Genomic DNA, 19782 nt, shown 5'->3' with positions numbered 1-19782 from the left:
TAGTAAATATAAAAGCTAAACTTAATGCCTCTTGCCCGCAGACTGGGAATATCTGCACTACCTATTTTTCTTCTCCTTGTCCCATGGTTTCCAGGCTCCGGTAAATAGACTCCATGTAGAATCTATGGCACCGCCTATCAGCGACCAGATAAAAACCAGGTCTTTAGGTTGCTCAGCTGTGGGCACATGTAGGCCCACGTTGAGAAAGCAAGAATCTGGGCTCCTCAGCTTCTAAGCCCTCCACTGAGGGATGGCACTCCCCTGATGACTCCAGAGCCAAGGAGGAGAACTGACAGCAACGCCCTTCCACCAAGACTCCGGTGACGTCTACGTGCAGGGAAGTCAGCGGCCATCTGGAGAAACCTCCTTCTTCCCCTCACCTTATAAAACATGTCACCCTCTTCCATCAGCTTGCTCAGCAGGATGATCATGATGTCTGGTTTGGAGGTGGCCATCGCCCATGTGGCTGGACCTGTAGTGTACAGGATGCATGATGGGTAAAAAACTCATACAATGTAAGGGTGGTAGGAAGCTGGGTGAAAAAAACACCCTGGGGGGATTTCTGCTGAGAGAACAACTTGCCCCACAACACCGGCCTCGTCTTTTAGAGCTGGGAGTGTCTCAGCGCCTCCCGCTGCCAAGAAGCCGCGTTGGATTTGTATTCACCTTAAAATAAGAATCTCTGAACGGTCAGAGTCTGCACCATCGGAGGGCAGCAGAGCCTGCGTGTTGTATTCAGGCAAGCGATGCTTAGTCTGGAGTTACTTTAAATAAGGAACTTGGGAGAAAAGGGTGTATGTTAAATGTCACTGTAAGATTTTAAAAAATCCAAAAAGGGTAATTTATTTCAGAATCTGGGACTCAAAACCCCCAGCTGTTCAGTCTCTTTAATTTTTAAGCATGTACTTTGCAGAAGGGAAACCATGAACACTTCTAAAGGCTCCCTTAATTTGTAAGTACCGAATAGGACCCCTGGGATTCACACTGAACTGTTCCAGTGTGAAACAAGCCATCGGGACAGAGGACCACTCTACCCACAAAGAGAAAGAAAAGGTTAACTCGATTAGTTTACAGATGCCTGAATTATTTAGCAACTAAGCTTTTCTGGGTTAGTTATCAAAAGTTCAAGTTATTCTCTACAACAGTCATTTAAAAAAAACATCTTCTTTTAAGGTGAAGTAAATTAAAAGATTAGAGGTGTTGGGGACTCATGCAGGCTAAATCAAAGAGGAGAAGGCAAAGCTGACCAAGCCATCAGACCACGCCTGATGCTGACAGCGGTGAAATATACCTCGTGGGCGACTCGGTAACGTCTGACAACCTTCAAAGAAAGGAGAAAACAAAAAGTTGTAGGAGAGGAAAAAAAAAATGGATGAAGGTGAAAAAAAAAAAGAAGGAAAAAGCAGCAGTGAGAGGCAGGCAGCAAAAAAGCCAGCATATCAGCCAACCCTCGTCTACGGGTCCGTGGGAGGGGCAGCGGAGGGGGCAGCAGCCGCAGGGACCCAAGAGTCCAAAGCACATACAGAGCAGGGAAAAGCGAAGGCTTGTGGCATCACAGGGATCCAGGATGCTCACAGGGCGGGGCTGCTGCCGAGGCAACAGCGCTGAGATGCACTTAAGGTCAGAGCAGCCTCCTGGCTAAGGCGACTCGGGCATGGCTGATAACCACGTGACTTTGGACACAGGGTAGTGTAGACCAGGGCTCTTCTCTGGGCCAAGAGTCTTTCTGTTCATTCGGATAATAACTGGGCCCGGGCAGAGGGGAGACTATACACGTTCACGCCGAACGCTCAGGGCAGCCAGACCACTGGGCCAGTCTGGCCGCTGGGCACAGATGGCCAGCACCTTCCTCCTTTTTCCTACCTATCTTGGCTCCTTTCTTCAGAAGGGTGACAACAACAGACGTGTTCCGGCACCCCACAGCCCTGTCCAGAGGGCGCATTCCGCTGTAGTCCACGTGCTCGATCATGGCCCCGTGATCCACCAGGAACTGGACCTAGGACGCGATCAAGCAGCATGGTCAACCCAGGTGTGAGGGCTCCAGCTGCTGCCTGCCCTTTAGTTAACTGCTGGTGTGAACCCAGGGTGGTGCAGCCGGAAAGAGCCCGCCTGCCAATGCAGGACACGTGGGTTTGACCCCTGGGTCAGAAAGATCCTCCAGAGGAGGAAATGGTAATCCCGTCCAGCATTCTTGCCTGGGAAATCCCATGGACAGAGGAGCCTGGCAGGGTACAGCCCACGGGGTCATACAGTCAGACACAACTGAAGCCACTGAGCACAGCACAGGTGTGAACCAGGCGGGACAGTGCTGGTATTCCAGGGCCGGATCCCTGTGCCTGGTTTTCAGTCGTGTTTGGAATATTCCTGAGCTCAAGCAAGTACAGATCTGAGAACTTCATATCCGGAATCATCAACCCCAGACAACACTGTGGATGGAGAACCTTCCCTCCTCCTCCCACCCTGGGGGCTGGTTAAAGGCACTCACCACCTCAGCGTCGCCGTAGAAAGCAGCTAGATCCAGCGGGGTGCGGCCGTTCTTATCGGCGTGGTCGGTGGCGGCCCCGTTATCCACCAGAGAACGGACCACCGAGAGATGACCCTTCAGACAAGCCCAGCTGAGGGCGGTCAGTCCTTCTTTGTCCATGAGAGCAATGGAGGCACCTACAGAGCAAGCACATCACAGGGCTGAGGAAACAGGAACAACAGGGAACTCACAGCAGGAGCGAAAGCTGGGCTTTAAGGTGTGCGCGTGTTCAGTTGTGTCCGACTCTTTGTGACCCCATGGCCTGTAAGCCCGCCAGGCTTGTGTCCATGGAATTCTCCAGGTAAGAATACTAGAGTGGGTTGACATGCCCTCCTCCAGGGCATCTCCCCAACCCAGGTCTCCAGAATTGCAGGCAGATTTTTTTTACCACTGAGCCATTTAAGGTGTATATTCGGCCAAAGCACACCTTCTGCTTCTGGTGTGTTACCTTTTAATAAAACTGTTAACAGAACTGCTGCCTTGAGTGGTCAGTAGAAGAGTCCAGTTCTTTGGACATCCTAGGTTCTGCATCCTAGGTCTCTCCCGAAGCTTACTGTCTCTCCTGAAATTTCACTACTCCCCTGTGAGAATCCTCTACTTGGGCCAAAATGGATATGCTCCCTGCCTTGAGAAACCCCCACAAGTGTTCCTGTACCCTCACTTCCGGTTATGTCGGTCCCACATGTGGACACCTTTTCTTTCCCCATATGGGACTTGCCTCAATTCCCCCCATTCTCTAGGAACCATCTCAAACCTCCCTGTCTCCAAGAGGCCTCTCCTGTTCACTGTTACCTCATCTTGAATCTGCTTGACACACGTCACCTTATTATTATTTTTTTTTAAATGTATGCCACTTATATGTAATAAATTCTCAGGGAATGTTTTCTGAACTCAGCAGAAGTCTTTCATTTTTAATAGTATAAACTCCTTGAGAGATTCTCATAGAATAAGGAGCTCAGACCATGTTTATCATTGATGATAGCACCAGGCCAGCTTCTCCCTCCTTAGAGTGGGAGGGAAATGGACTCAAGGGAAGAGGCTGGGCCCAGGCCAGGAAGGGAACTAGGAGTTTAATTAAACTAGTCAGCCTTCAACAATTCCATCCTCACTTGCTTTGCCTATTTTATATTTTGCATCTTCTTCCCCTCAACATTTCTCTAGGAGTAAGCATACTTGACACACTGTTTTGTAATTAGTCTAAAATTCAATCTACATTTGGTCCTCAGCCTAGATTGTAAGCTCCTGGATGGCAAAGAGCCTGTCATTCCCTTGCGGGTTTTGAAGAGTACCTAAGTTGACTCTTTCCACACAGTTGGCGTGTCATGCTCACTAATAAAATGAGATCAACTTACTGCACACACAGTACACTTTTCAGGCTGCCTCCTCCCTGGATGTCAGATCTGATTTGGATGTCAGATTAAGCTCAGGACCTGCCACAGCCAGGCTCTGGAGCTCCTCGGCAGTCACGTGGCCTATCCCCTCTGTGTCCCGAGACGTCAGATAACCAGATTCTGGCTTCCCATGACAGGATGAAGGGCTGGATGGTACCATATTCCTAACCCTGAGGAGAGTCATCTATATACTGGGTTCTCTAGTTTGCGACTCAAATGCTGATTCTAACACGGAATGAATTTGAATGAATATGGGACAGAATCTAAGGAGGTTTCTCAGATGCAGCATCTATAAATTTCCTGGACAGAGTCTCCAGTGGTGGAATAAGCAGAATAAGAAGGTTCTGGATATATATTACAGATAAACTGATTTTTACGAAGATGAGGGAAGCTGGAATTTAAGAAAAGGAGATACATATTAAAAATATATTATTCAATTTACTCTGAAAATTTGAAACCTTCTCTCTTTCCTTCTCCCAGCAGTTAATAGAATCACAGTTCTCTCAAACATCTATTTACTTATTTTAAAACTTAAAAAATTTTTATATTGGAGTATAGCTGATTAACAATGTCATGATAGTTTCAGATGGACAGCAAGGGGACTCAGCCATACATACACATGTATCCATTCTCCCCCAAAGTCCTCTCCCATCCAGCATGCCATATAACATTGAGCAGAGTTCCAAGTGCTACACAGTAGGACTGTGTTAGTTATCAATTTTAAATATAGCAGTGTGTAGACTGGTGTTAAAGCTGAAACTCCAATACTTTGGCCAGCTGATGTGAAGATCTGACTCATCTGAAAAGCCCTGATGCTGGGAAAGATTGAGGGCAGGAGGAGAAGTGGATGACAGAGGATGAGATGGTTGGATGGCATCACTGACTTGATGGACATGGGTTTGGGTGGACTCTGGGAGTTGGTGATGGACAGGGAGGTCTGGCGTTGCTGTGGTTGATGGAGTCGCAAAAAGCCGGACACGACTGAGTGGCTGAACTGAACTGAGAGGTCCATCCCAAACCAAGTCTCAATTTTAGAACTTTGTGGAGTTCTCGTCAACTCATCTATCAATATGTCTTACATATGATCAATCTTTATATCCACAATCTTTTTTACAACTGGCCCTTCTGTTCTATGCTAACTGCCAACTGCACCTGGATTTGGCATCGCCTCTTATCTATTCAATGACAACGGCTTCCTAATTGATCCCCAGGTCCACTATCATCCCTTCATCAACTCAACTATTCATACTACTGCCAGATTTTTAGCACAATTCTGGCATTGATTGATTCCCTTTTAAAACAATCTTGAAAGCCTCCTTATTGCCTTCAGAGAAGTCTAAACTCTTTTAATCTGTTCCTTTTCTTTTTTAAAAAATTTTTATTTTTACTTTATTCTACTTTACAATACTTGTTCCTTTCCTTAGCATGACTTTCTTCTCTTATTCACTTCCTGCTGGGCTCTCTGCTGCTGTGCAGGCTCTCCTCTTGTGTGGAGAGTGGGGGCCACTCTCTGGTTGCAGTGTTCCTTCTCATTGTGGCGGCTTCTCTTGTGCTGAACACGGGCTCCAGGGCAGGCAGCCTTTCAGCAGTTGCAGCTCCTGGGCTCTAGAGCGCGGGCTTAATAGTTGTGGTGCATGGGCTTAGGTGTTCCTCAGTATGTGGGGTCCTTTTGGATCAGCGATCAAACTCATGTCTCCTGCCCTGACAGGCAGATTCGGATTCTTTACCACTGAGCCACCAGGGAAGCCCCAGTCTCTTCCTTTTCAACTTCTTTCCATATACGTTTCCAACAGTCCTCATGTACATCACTGGACAACTTGCATATTTCCCCAGTCTTGCTGTGTACCTTTTCCTCTTCTCTGACCTTTCATTTACATTATATCCCCTCCCTGAATACAGAACATTTTTCCTACTCAAATTTCAAAGTCTGTCCTGTTCTAACTCAAATACCTTTATCAGTACACTCAGGATTATCTGCTTTTTAAGACCGTTACTTATCTGTTTCACCCCCTCCTTGCCAGATTATAGACCCTTTGAAGACACGGATTATAGTGTATTAATTAAAAAAAGATCACAGTTCTTAGCACAGTGTTTTGCAAATAATGTAGGCTAAATATACATCTGTAGAATTCATTGATTGAGAGAAAGTCTCTGATTTAAATGTGAAAGAACGAAACAGTATGGAGATCAGAATGCCTTCAGTGAAGGAGGACGACTCTCTGAAATCTGTGTCTGATGATCTTCCTTTTAAAAAATATTATTTATTTTTAGTCGAAGGATAATTGCTTTACAATATTGTGTTGGTTTCTGCTATATATCGACATCTGATGAGCTTCTTCTATGGGTGTGCGGCAGACCCTGTGTGGTCATCTACTGCTTACCTGTGGTGAAGGGTCCTCCCTTTTCCAGCAGACTTGGGTTGTTCTGGGACATTTACTCCTGCCATGTCTTATCCTGAGTATCCAGGCATATCCCCCTTGCTCCCCAACACCCATGTCGGCAGAATGAAGGATCAGTCAGTTCAGTTCAGTCACTCAGTTGTGTCTGACTCTTTGCGACCCCATGAACTGCAGCATGCCAGGCATCCCTGTCCATCACCAGCTCCCCGAGTTTACTCAAAACTCATGTCCATTGAGTCATTGAATCAGTGATGCCATCCAACCATCTCATCCTCTGTTGACCCCTTCTCCTCCTGCCTTCAATGTTTCCCAGCATCAGGGTCTTTTCAAATGAGTCAGCTCTTTGCATCAGGTGGCCAAAGTATTGCAGTTTCAGCTTCAACATCAGTCCTTCCAATGAACATTCAGGACTGGTTTCCTTTAGGATGGACTGGTTGGATCTCCTTGTAGTTCAAGGGACTCTCAAGAGTCTTCTCCAACACCACAGTTCAAAAGCATCCATTCTTTGGTGCTCAGCTTTCTTTATAGTCCAACTCTCACATCCATTCATGACTACTGGAAAAACCATAGCCTTGACTTAGATGGACCTTTGTTGGCAAAGTTATGTCTCTGCTTTTTAATATGCTGTCTAGGTTGGTAATAACTTTTCTTCCAAGGAGCAAGCGTCTTTTTATTTCATGGCTGCAGTCACCATCTGCAATGATTTTGGAGCCCCCCAAAATAAAGTCTGTCACTGTGTCCACTGTTTCTTCATCTATTTGCCATGAAGGGATGGGACTGGATGCCGTGATCTTTGTTTTCTGAATGAAGGATAGATACTGTGAAACCAGGTGGTTTGTACTAGGGAAGCAAGATCCACTTTGCACATGGGGAAAACAGTTCTCTGATTTGAACCCACTTTTGTGAGTCCGAGGTAGTGAAGACACATCTTTGGGGGTGAGAGCTAAAGATCCAGTAAGTCTCTGACTGAGCTATGATTTGAAATCTGAGAACAAACCTTGCCTTCTTCCCACATCAACTACCCTTCAGCAGCTCCAGCCTGGGCATGATTTTCAGGAGCTTGTTTTTCTTGAAGTGTATGTACTTGTGGATATTAATTATGAATGATGGATGATCAGATCCAGTTTACTCATAGGGGAGGCTCACTGGGATGGGAGTCAAGGCTGGTAGCAGTCACATGACCTCCTGCTTCAATGAAACACTCAAGCTCCACTAGGTGGTACTGCAGAGTCAGCGACTGGAGCTTCTCTACTACAGAGGTTCCCGCATCACTCATCACTGGTCTGCAGAGGTGATTCAGGTCACAGCCCTTGAGGGGAGCCTGGAATGCTCTAGATGGTGTGATCACAATCTCCTTTAACTTACCTCTCATTCACCAGGAATATGTGAATGCTGGTATATGTTAAAGGGAATTTATTACAATAGGAGGATAATATTAATACCCTGATTCCTCAAATAGGGTCCCACGGTCAACAATCATTTAAACCTTCATTTGCTTCCTTCGGATACAAGAAAAATATTAGTTGTGCAGGCTGACAAAAGAATTGACAAAGTTAAAGTCAAAATACAGTCTCTGGAAGATGAACATTTATTGAGTGCATATTAAAAACTTCAAAGTTGGGAGAGTACTGATTTGACTTAAAGAACTTATACTATGTAGATTTGATTAGGATACCAAAAATCCCTCAGGCCATAAAGAAATAGAGAATGTCAGAATTAGAAAGGCACCATGTTAGAATTAGAACATCAGAATTTAGAAGAGAATAGAGGAGATAAGCCTTTCACTTTCTAATCAAGTGGATTAAGAATAATCATTCTTAACACCTCTTGGAATCCATCCCTGGAAATCACGAGCTTTGGGTTTTGATGGGTACTGACCATCAAGCTCTGGCATCCTAGGACTGACCTTGAGCAAGGAGAAAGTCCACAGTTCCCAGGTGGCCTTCAGAAGCCGCCATCATCAAGGGAGTACGGCCCTGCTTGTCCGCCATGTTGACATCAGCTCCATGAGTAAGTAAAAGATCAACGATCTGCAGGGGCAGAGAAGGGGGGATGGATGAGCCAGAAGTGCTGCTGAGCAGACACATGCATGCCACCCCCACACCACGTGAGCTCCCTGCAAATCACCTCTAACGAAACTTGCCACTGCAAGAACCGCCTCTAGTTTCCGCATGGTTCTAGTACCATGGGATTTGATCACTGACTTTCTTAGGGAGAGCCAAATGAGAACTCAATTCTAAATGTCTGACTCAGCCACTGAGTAAAAAAAAAAAAATCAAGATTAACAGAGGCCAAGATGTAGACTAAACAATCCCAAAATGGAAGAACCAACACGAGTCACTGCCTATGTCAGGGCCATTTTATTGACTTCCAGGTGTTGCAAACCTGCCTGCAGTGAATATTTACCAGTGAACAAAACACAGTAAAGTGCCTCTTACAACTCTTCAGCACTGTTTGGCTCCCAGGACTACTCAATTTTTTTCAAAGATTATAACCAATATGCTTTCTTTTCTGTCCTACCCAGAATTTAAACATCTGGAAAGATCATATAACTATTAATATTATATTTGTTGTTTTTTGGTCACTAAGTTGTGTCTGACTCTTTGTGACCCTGTAGACTGCAGCATGCCAGGCTCCTCTTGTCCTTCACTATCTCCTAGAGTTTGCTCAGTTTCATGTCCATTGAGTCGGTGATGCTCTCTAACCATCTCATCCTCTGCCGCCGCCTTCTCCTTTTGCCTTCAATCTTTCCCAGCATCAGTCTTTTCCAATGAGTTGGCTCTTCGCAAATTTACATACATCACATTTTCTTTTTGTTAAGTTAGAGACTCCTGCAAGTAAGTGGTTGGCAGGCATCTGTTGAACCTGCTAGAGAACCTGTGGATGCTGTGAGATAACCAGTCAAAAGTAGCCAGTCCTTCTATCCAGTACAGATCATCAGGATGATTCTGCATACTGACTTTCTGACACAGTCTCAAAGTAGCTACTTGCTTACCTGCCAGTGGCCTTGGCGAACGGTGCTGAAGAGGGGCACGGCTCCCCGGCGGTTGGGCTGGGCCACAGCTGCCCCCTGCTCCAGGAGCAGACGACACACCTCTAGCTTGCCCCTTCCGGCCGCAGCTGTTAGGGCTGAGGGTAGAGAGCGCAGCGTCAGGACAGGGGGGCTCGCCCTCTCCAGCCTCTGCCGGGAGCAGGGCAGCACACCTGTGTCTGATGGATGCAATTGCTACTTTACCTCCAAGAATGATGATTCTGGCTACTCTTGCCAGGAAGGAAATTTTCAAAGAAAAATAATGAATAGAACCACATTTAAAAGGGCTTACATATATGGAGACAATTATGATAATAAATTTATTGAAAAATCACCTCTGACCAAAACTTACTTGGTTTCATTCATCCTACCCAGACTGCCTTTTTTCTGCTTTCAACTTATCTCTTTTTTGGTATCCCTTTCAGCTACAAAACTTTCACTGGTATGTGCATGGGTAAGACTAAAGAAAGAAGGGTATTTGCAGAGGAACGCTTTTTTAAGAATTATCTAGGAACGACCTCTCTGGGCCAATTTCTACTTCTGGGCCCTTAAATTCAGAGAACCAAAGTCAGAAATGGCAGCCTTAATTTTGCTGACTTTTTAAATAACAGTTTGCTGTATTGCTTTTAAGAGAGTTTTTACAATAAAGATATATAAAAAACTGTAAAAAAAAAAAAGAAACTTCAGTCTAAGCTTTAGGCCAGTTTTCATTCCTTTTCTTCATCAGTTGAGATAGAAGTTTCTAGTACATGTGCGACCATTTTTATATAAAGGTCAAAACTGTTTAGGGTAAGTTTTAAAGATGAGAGAAGAAGTATGACAAAGGCTCTTTTCTTCTGAAGATAGAATAACGGAGTTGCAGATAAAAAGCAACTATAGGGAGGAAAAAGGACACTCCGTGTGCAGGAAGAAACATAAACATTCTTCTCTCTGTGCTCCAGTCCATGTTTATGACCTCTGATAGAGTGGAGATCTAAAGAGCCCTTATTTCATCCTTTGAGTGCTATTTCAACAGCAGTTAAGAGGAATCTGCCGATATACCTTCTAGTAAGTCCATATTTGAACAAATACGTGCTTGTCTCTTTCTAACCAGGGATTTCAAACGTGTACACCTAGTGTTTTAGATGGGTGAGGGTAGGGAGGATGGTAAACACTGTCAGAAAATGGCAGGAGTTGTGTTTTTCAACAAAGAGGATGGAGACCTTTTTTCCCACTGAGACTTGAAAACCTCATGTGGTGATCAGCAGGCTCTTCCTTTCTAAAGGCCACCTACTCCAGTGATAAATCACAAGAAGATAATACTTGGCAGGTGCAGACAGGATTTCAGTTTGCAAATGTTGGGATCTAATCAGGGAAGCAATTGAAATTCAAATCAAATGGTCACTTTTTTTCATCTAAGCACAAATTATGGCATTTTGTCTTTGAGATTGGCCAAATTAATCCGAAAGTGACTCATATGCAAAAGCAAAACTACCTGTAATTTTCTCTAAGTTAAACCTGCAAAGAGTAATCTTTTCCTTCCTCCAGGATAGAAGGATGTCTGAAAGAAAATGTGACTATTTTAGAAGATATACTCATTCTTAAACTAGATATATGTAGGCCTTGTCTGATGTGTATTTTTTTGTTTTATTCTGGCACGTTTAACCTAGGTACTTCTGTTCTGTTCCTCACAGAAGGGCAGAGGCTTCCTTCTATCTGAGGTGAGGGTCATTTCCAAGTTGAGTTACAGGTACTGATGAGTTTGACTGTTTACTTGACAGAGAAGTTTTGTCTCTTGTTCTTTAAATCAAAGTGATTGATATTCCCTCTTTCTCAAGTTCACATTTCTAATAGTTAAGGGAAAAAGAAAAACCTTCAGTTCCTGGCTCAGAACACAAGAGTAGCTTAAGAATCTGACAATCATCACATCGTACACACTGTTGTTCAGTGACTAAGTTGTGTCTGACTCTTTGTGATCCCGTGGACTACGGCACAACAGGCTTCCCTGTCCTTCACTATCTCCTGGAGTTTGCTCAAACTCTTAAGGCGATGATGCCATCCAACCATCTCATCCTTTGTCTCCCCCTTGTCCTCCTGCCCTCAACCTTTCCCTTAAATGTTGCATGTCAATTATATCTCAGTAAAGCGGGGGGTGTGGGGGTGGAGAAAGAACTTGACTGGCTTTGAAGCTCATTAGGAACCATAAGAATCATCTTGTTGGTACATAAAACAAGAGGTCTGAAAAATTTCTAACTCTCCCAAGTTTAAAGCAGCTGCTGGGGCAGGGTTGCAGCAAATCTCCGTTCAATGTCTTGTATGTAGTATGGCGCATGCATGTGCAAATACATTCTTTTTTGCAAAAGAATCTACAGCACTCTGGAGAAAATACAGACAGTATTTCGTAATCAAGCCTCTCATCAATAACGATGGCTCACAGAACACAGCTGAAAATTCACAAACAGTGCCCGTCCTGAAAATTAAACTTAATGCTGTCCACTCTAATCTGGAGTCATGTTGCTGGGGCTGGCCCCTTTCAACCCACTGGACAACACATTACATGAGAGGGAATGTTCCATTCGGCCTTTCTCCTTGTATCATCTCTGCTGCTTAAGTTCTGATGTCATTTGGCAGGAATCTCCTGCTGATAGCTGGACATGGTCATTAACACAGCTGGCCAACTTCATCTCAGAACAACACAACTATGGAAAATTGGGTCTGTACTTTTCAAAACACAAGAGCAAGGAGTTGCTTTGGCTGGATTTTTCATATGAGTCTTATCAGAAACTGTTAAAACTTTTTGAAAGAGAGACGATTAAGGCAAAGCCAGTTCTGTGAAACAACAAACTGCTTCTTAGAGCAAACATTAACAGCCGGGAGCCCAATCTCTTTTCCTGAGAGACCAGTAATGGAATTTGTTCCTGGCTTGTCAGCATCTGATCAGATTATCTGACCAAAATGGTCCTTTTTCAAAGGGAAACATCTAAGGAGTTTGAAGAGACAGACAGGATGCAGCTCAGAGTTGAGGAAACAGCCAAAGTCTGCTTGGATGGGATAATGCTGATGCTAAATAGAAGGCAGAGGAGCAAACGGTTCTTTTGTTTATCTTTTGTCAACCTTGAAAGAGTACAGCACAGACAGGTCATGTAAGACCAATGGGCTGGAGGTGGTGGGGGAGACATAAACATCACGGCTATCCAAAACAACATTCGTTAGGTAAGCATTTATGGAGCTATTTGTCAGATCCTGTCTGCTCTCAAGGAACTCAGGGTTGTGTAAGGATAAGAGACAAATAAACAAATATACTGCTATACAGTGTGATAAGCACAAAAGAGATAAGTCCAAGGGGGCTGTCTGGAGGTGACACAGACCAAGAGTGTCTGGGAAGGTCTCCAGGAAGAGATGACAACCTGAACCAGATGCTGAAAGAGAAATAGGAGACTTATAGGCAAGGGCATGGAGCAGCTTTCTAGGCACAGGGCGAGCACGTGTAAAGGCACCGAGGTGGGGACAGCACGTTTACCGTTACTGGAGAAGACGTGCAACAGAGGAGGCCAGAGATCGTGACTGGTCTTTTTAATGCTAGTTTTTATTTATTTTTTTGGCTGCACTGCATGGCATGTAGGATCTTAGTTCCCTGACCCCAGACTGAACCTGTGCCCCCTGCAATGGAAGCGTGGAGTCTTAAGCACTGGACTGCCAGGGAAGTCTCTTTATGCTGCATTAAAGCTACAGGTGGTCAGTGAAGGGTGGGAACCAGGAGAGTGACGTGGACAGACTGTGGCTTAGAAATATCACTTTGGTTGAAGTCTGCGAGGTAAGTCACAAAAGGGTAAGGCCTGAGATCAGATCAGCTAGGAGGTAGTTGCAATAAACTAGATAAAAGATGATGAAGGTGTGATTTAAGGTATCTTGTTTATTTTTTGAACTTCTGCTACTTTGGGGCCATGGGATGGCTCAGGTTCTCCAGAGTTGCTAGAAGCTTTTTAATGCTGGTTTTGTGTTGAGACAGAGCAGAGGAGGGACCACTGAGCAATCTTGTCACCTTAAGTGCTGGTCTTCTGTGTAGTTCTATAAGAAATCTGTGAAAACCCTGCAGGATGGGAGGGGGTCAGTCAGACGGTAAACGCTCGATGTAGGCAGACGCTCTTTGGAAGGACACAAAGGCCATAAAAGTAGGATGAAAACAAACAGAATATTCTAGTGACCTGCTTTTAGAAAATCTGATATGTAAAAATTACATTTCAATAAATATTTCACTCTATGCTAGGATATATTTCACTGACTCTAACAGGCACTTTCTTCCCTCTGCATTTTAACATCTCGAAGTCCGGATGTGTCTTATAATTGATGTGCTAATAAAGAACTCTGTCAGTTTTATAGGCAGAGTTTTTCTTTTCTTTTTGGAATGGTACATAAAATAATGGCTATACAGTAATATAGTAAATGACACAAACTGTTGGAAACATCATGACCATCATTTTTAAGTAAATGTGTATTAATACGTATTGTGTGTTGAGGCCAGGGTTGCAGATATAAGCCCCTAACCAGCTGGCTGCAGGCCACATACTTTCACTCTCTATATAAGAGAAACATAAAATTTTGCCATTGGAGGGCACACAATTCAATGGGTTATTATAAATTTTAAATGATTATGTGCTATAAGTTAGAAAGAAACATGGACACTTAGTAAACCCATCACTACAGACACCAGTGCTAGTGGTAAAGAGTCTGCCTGCCAATGTAGGAGAAGCAAGAGGCTCTGGTTCTATTCCTGGGTTGGGAAGATCCCCCAGAGAAGGGAATGGCAACCCATTCCAGTCCTCTCGCCTGTAAAACCCCACGGACAGAGGAGCCTGGCAGGCTGTAATCCATGGGGTCACAGAGGGTCAGACATGACAGAGCAACTGAGCACAGTGCACAACAGGAAAGCAATCAGAGCCTATTCCACGGAGTCTATTCTGAAGTCAGATAACCTTATAGCTCCACAAATTACACTGCAAATGCATTTCATTCTAACTCACTTAGATGGTGAGTTCCAGAGACATTTCTTACATAGCGAAGACATGGTTTTTCAGAAAGTTTTCTGAAGTCAAATAACCTTTTAGCTCTATAAATTATACTGCAAATGCATTTCATTCTAACTTACTTAAATAGCATCTTATGTTCATAATGCTGAAATCAGTTCATCTACGTATCAAATTAAGTACAACACAATTCTGACCACAAACAAACTGACATGAAATTAATTTTTTTATACAATCTTGAGATATGGTACATATTATGAAAATTAATATAACAAACTTTATTACATACTTTGATGCAGGAAATATTTTAAAAGTCCTGAGGCCATAAAGTTTTACTCTAATAAGAAATTCATATCAATAAAAGTAAGTCTTCCACTTAGTTCTCACCCTTTTTTGTTGTTGTTTTTCAGTTCAGTTCAGTTCAGTTGCTCAGTCGTGTCTGACTCTTTGCGACCCCATGAATCGCAGCACGCCAGGCATCCCTGTTCATCACCATCTCCCAGAGTTCACTCAGACTCACATTCATCGAGTCTGTGATGCCATCCAGCCATCTCATTCTCGGTCGTCCCCTTCTCCTCCTGCCCCCAATCCCTCCCAGCATCAAAGTCTTTTCCAATGAGTCAACTCTTCTCATGAGGTGGCCAAAGTACTGGAGTTTCAGCTTTAGCATCATTCCTTCCAAAGAAATCCCAGGGCTGATCTCCTTCAGAGTGGACTGGTTGGATCTCCTTGCAGTCCAAGGGACTTTCAAGAGTCTTCTTCAATACCACAGTTGAAAAGCATCAATACTTCGGCGCTCAGCCTTCTTCACAGTCCAACTCTCACATCCATACATGACCACTGGAAAAACCATAGCCTTGACTAGACAGACCTTAGTCGGCAAAGTAATGTCTCTGCTTTTGAATATGCTATCTAGGTTGGTCATAACTTTTCTTCCAAGGAGTAAGCATCTTTTAATTTCATGGCTGCAGTCACCATCTGCAGTGATTCTGGAGCCCCCCAAAATAAAGTCTGACACTGTTTCCACTGTTTCCTCATCTATTTGCCATGAAGTGATGGGACCAGATGCCATGATCTTCATTTTCTGAATGTTGAGCTTTAAGCCAACTTTTTCACTCTCCTCTTTCACTTTCATCAAGAGGCTTTTTAGCTCCTCTTCACTTTCTGCCATAAGGGTGGTGTCATCTGCATATCTGAGGTTATTGATATTTCTCCGGGCAATCTTGATTCCAGCTTGTGCTTCTTCCAGTCCAGCATTTCTCATGATGTACTCTGCATAGAAGTCAAATAAGCAGGGTGACAATATACAGCCTTGACGTACTCCTTTTCCTATTTGGAACCAGTCTGTTGTTCCATGTCCAGTTCTAACCGTTGCTTCCTGACCTGCATACAGATTTCTCAAGAGGCAGGTTAGGTGGTCTGGTATTCCCATCTCTTTCAGAATTTTCCACAGTTTACTGTGATCCACACAGTCAAAGGCTTTGGCATAGTCAATAAAGCAGAAATAGATGTTTTTCTGGAACTCTCTTGCTCTTTCCATGATCCAGCGGATGTTGGCAATTTGATCTCTGGTTCCTCTGCCTTTTCTAAAACCAGCTTGAACGTCAGGGAGTTCACGGTTCACGTATTGCTGAAGCCTGGCTTGGAGAATTTTGAGCATTACTTTACTAGCATGTGAGATGAGTGCAATTGTGCGGTAGTTTGAGCATTCTTTGGCATTGCCTTTCTTTGGAACTGGAATGAAAACAGACCTTTTCCAGTCCTGTGGCCACTGCTGAGTTTTCCAAATTTGCTGACATATTGAGTGCAGCACTTTTACAGCATCATCTTTCAGGATTTGAAACAGCTCAATTGGAATTCCATCACCTCTACTAGCTTTGTTGTTTTAGAGCAGTTTAACGGGCTCACACCTCTGCCCCCACATTTGTACACACCCCAACTAGAGCTGTCCATTTGTTACAACTGATGAACCTACACTGATGCATCATGATCACCCCAACTCCACTGTCTGCATTAGGGCTCACTTTTGGTGTTGCACATCCTGTGAGTGTGTGGACAAATGTATAATAACCTGTTATCTACGGTTACAGTATCATATGAAGTGTTTTAACTGCCCCTCAAATCCTCTGTGCTCCACCTATTCACCCTTCCCCATCTTCCCCAACACCTAGCAACCACTGATCTCTTTCCTCTCTTCATAATTTTTACAAGAGTTGTGTGTTTGTGTGTGTTTTTTAACTTTTGGCAATGGATGTAGTATGGTTTAAATTTCCTTTACCAGGAAGTTATTTTTCTTGTTAAAACTCCATTTCAGGGTTAATTCCCCCCAAAAGGTCTGAGTTCACACCCTTTTTGAACATTTTGAAGGAATTCCTTCAAGGAGAGCACTAGAATATGTGTGATAGTCATCACTATGATTGCGTGCTAAGCTGCTTCAGTCATGTCTGACTCTGCGACCCCATGGACTGTATGTAGCCCGCCAGGCTCCTCTGTGCATGGGATTTCCCAGGCTGAAATACTGGAGTGGATTGCCATGCCTTCCTCCGGGAGATTGTCTCGACCCAGGGACTGAACCCAAGTCTCTTATGTCTCTTGCACTGGCCGGCGATTGTTAGTCTGTGATTTCTGTCCACTGTCACCACTGGGCCGCTACTTCTGTTGCCCTCCACAGCGGTCACACACACGTGGCTTGGAACGGGAGACTGGGGGGACGGCTCGCTGTGCTGGGAGGCTGAACTGATGGGGCCTCAACCATCATGCCCCTCCCACAGCTCCGGGTCTCAGGACACCACTGCCATTGCTCCCGGCCAGCCCCTTCCCCTCAGTATGTCCTCTGGCTTCCCTCAGGGTGGAGCCCCAGAGACAGCAGCTGTTTCCAGCTGCACATTTTCCTTTAATCTGTCACGGGCTCTTAAGCTGCAGCTGCCTGGCATCTGCTCCCTTTGGCTCTGACAGAGGGAAGGATTGTTTGAGAAGCAAATTCCTGAGCTTTGGACCATTCCACATGGTGTTGAGGAAGCCATGAAACTGATGTAAGATTTGTGCCATTGTGGAAACATCCCAGTTCAATAGGTAATTATAAATTTGGAGTGAATTCAAGCATTTTCTTTGATTTTTAATAACATTCTGACCCAAACCAAAATGTATCCCCCTTCTTGTTTAGTAAAATATACTCCCTAAATTGGCCATCTCAATGCTGGTCTCCTTCTCCTGGCAAATACAACACATATCTGTGGCGACAATAGTTTTCACTGCCCTGGTTTCATAAAAACATATAAAAGGTTACTAATGTTTTTCCAGATGTTCCAGTTTAGACTTGGGGGAAAGACAATAAATATTTCCTGCAAAGGCCACAAGGAAGATGCTTCTGTTTATGGAGTAAGTACCAAGCAATATAGAAATAGCTTTGCTACAGATGGAGAGAGACTGTGCAGGGCTGTACCCTACGGGGGGCAGGGCCTTCATTCTGCATCCTGATACCAACTGTTCTCATGACGCATCAATTTAATCATGTCAGGTACCACTGACTCTACCGCGGTAACATTTGCTTCATTAAGCTGGAGGTGTCGATAAAAATTTAACTTCTCGGTTTCTAACTACAGGGGAAATATTTATTCCTAACTACTACAAGGATCTCTCTCTCTCTCTCTCTCTCTCTCTCTCTCACACACACACACACACACAAAGTCCACAACTATTTTCTGTTCTGGCTTGGCACACTGGAAGGAAACTTTCAGTCTTTTAAAATATTTGGAAACAAGAGCGGGGAAAGTTTTGTTTGAAAGAAGACTCCAGGGCTAATGGCATGGTGCATCCAAAGGGAGAGAGGACTGAAAGAAGGAAACTGCCTGACTGTTTACTTTGGCTGAATTGGTCTCCAGTGCAAGAGCCATAAGACAGAGAGACTTGCCAAAGATCTGGCGGAGAAAACACCTGGGAGTGAGGCACAGAGGGTCTCCATACAAACACAGTACATTCACGAGAGAAAGAGCTGTCCACGAGAGGTACCTGTCTCTCCCCAGAGACTGTCAAAGCTGTTGATCTGTGCTCGCTCCACCTCCTCTTCATCTTTTTCTGGAAGATCAAGTAGGTAGGAGACAATCTGAAACAAGAAGTCGTGTCAGCTCGAAGTTCAGGTGGAAAACGATACACTGATACTGTGAACCCGTGAGGATGGGAAGATTCTGGATAACCCAGTGCCACTCTCTTGCACACCACAGGAGTCAGAACAGATTGTCCTCACAAAAAAATGCAAAGCTGCCAAGATGAGCACGCATTCTACCCAGTACAGTGTACATGTTTCCCTTGAATGCAATTAACTTACACAGCATGTGATCTTAAAAAATTACATATTTATCACATTTGAGTTAAAAAAGCAATCCCTCTTCCTCCTAATAAAACTATCAGAAAAAAATAAAACTAACAGAAAAAAGAATCAATAAGCAAAAACCAGAAAATAAATATGGAGAAAACTGAGGGCCTGTAGTTTTTCAGAGTAGAGCTATTATCTTCCCTTTTTTTTTTTTTTCTTTTGGAATTACAAGGACTGTTTGGGGACACTAAAAGGAGAATGTCTGCTAACAACAAAGGCAAATGACAGCTCTGTTTTCAGGAATCTGACTATAAGGAGCGCTAAACAACCTTCCACAGATAGTAAAAGTTCCAATTTTACTTAATATTCCCTTGGGGACATATCAGGTCAGTGGAAGAGGTGGCTGTCTCACTGAAGCATCCCATGCAGTGTGAACCAGCTTGTCCTGGCCCATGAAAGCTGACTCTTCAATTTTCGGAGTTTTGCAAGCTGGTTGTTAAACAAAGATGTTTATTAAAAACTAAATAACAGGGAGGGATTTAAAAACAATTAAACAGCAATGATGGGAATTCCCTGGTGGCCCAGTGGTTAAGACTCTGCTCTCATTGCCAGGGCCCAGGTTCGATCCCTGGTCAGGAAACTAAGATCCCACAAACCAAGCAGCAGAGAAAAAAAAAAAATTAAATAATAACGAAAGAAATTACATCAATAGATTAAAATATAAAATCTCATAACTTCCTAATTATTAAATTACATTTTACTGTTACGTATACTCCTGAGGTTATTTATACTGACTGTGAATGCATGGTGGCAGTTTTACATAATGGTGTGCTCCTGTGCATCTCTTTGAAACTCTGTTCAGTGTTGGTGGCTTGAAATCAGTCATGACGGGGGTATTTGCTGTTGTTGTTCAGTCGCTAAATTGTGTCTTACTCTTTGTGATCCCATGGGCTGCAGCATGCCAGGCTTCCCTGTCCTTCACTATCTCCTGGAGTTTGCTCAAACTCTATATTCTGGAAATTGGCAAATTCTGCAGATCAGGATTTGATTTAGTGCAAAAGCTGAAAGAGGTTCCAGTTTAATGAATATAATTTGTATGAGGGCAAAATGTAGTTTGACAGT

General features: G+C 43.9%; 1 protein-coding gene across 1 annotated transcript in view; it reads right to left on the bottom strand.

The window, feature by feature from the left end:
* TANC2 (tetratricopeptide repeat, ankyrin repeat and coiled-coil containing 2) overlaps positions 1-19782 on the bottom strand; it is a 326281-nt gene that overhangs the window by 8045 nt on the left and 298454 nt on the right. Inside the window, exons 18-24 of the mRNA XM_052658122.1 lie at positions 18357-18450; positions 9310-9443; positions 8221-8344; positions 2486-2661; positions 1864-1996; positions 1292-1321; positions 381-472 (exon numbers count right to left, since the gene is read on the bottom strand). Coding sequence (XP_052514082.1) covers positions 381-472; positions 1292-1321; positions 1864-1996; positions 2486-2661; positions 8221-8344; positions 9310-9443; positions 18357-18450 — 783 coding nt within the window. The remainder of the gene's footprint in view (positions 1-380; positions 473-1291; positions 1322-1863; positions 1997-2485; positions 2662-8220; positions 8345-9309; positions 9444-18356; positions 18451-19782) is intronic.

This window comes from Budorcas taxicolor, chromosome 19, assembly GCF_023091745.1.
Source record: "Budorcas taxicolor isolate Tak-1 chromosome 19, Takin1.1, whole genome shotgun sequence".
In the NCBI taxonomy this organism is placed as follows: Eukaryota; Metazoa; Chordata; class Mammalia; order Artiodactyla; family Bovidae; genus Budorcas; species Budorcas taxicolor.
This window is presented reverse-complemented; position numbering and strand designations above follow the sequence as displayed.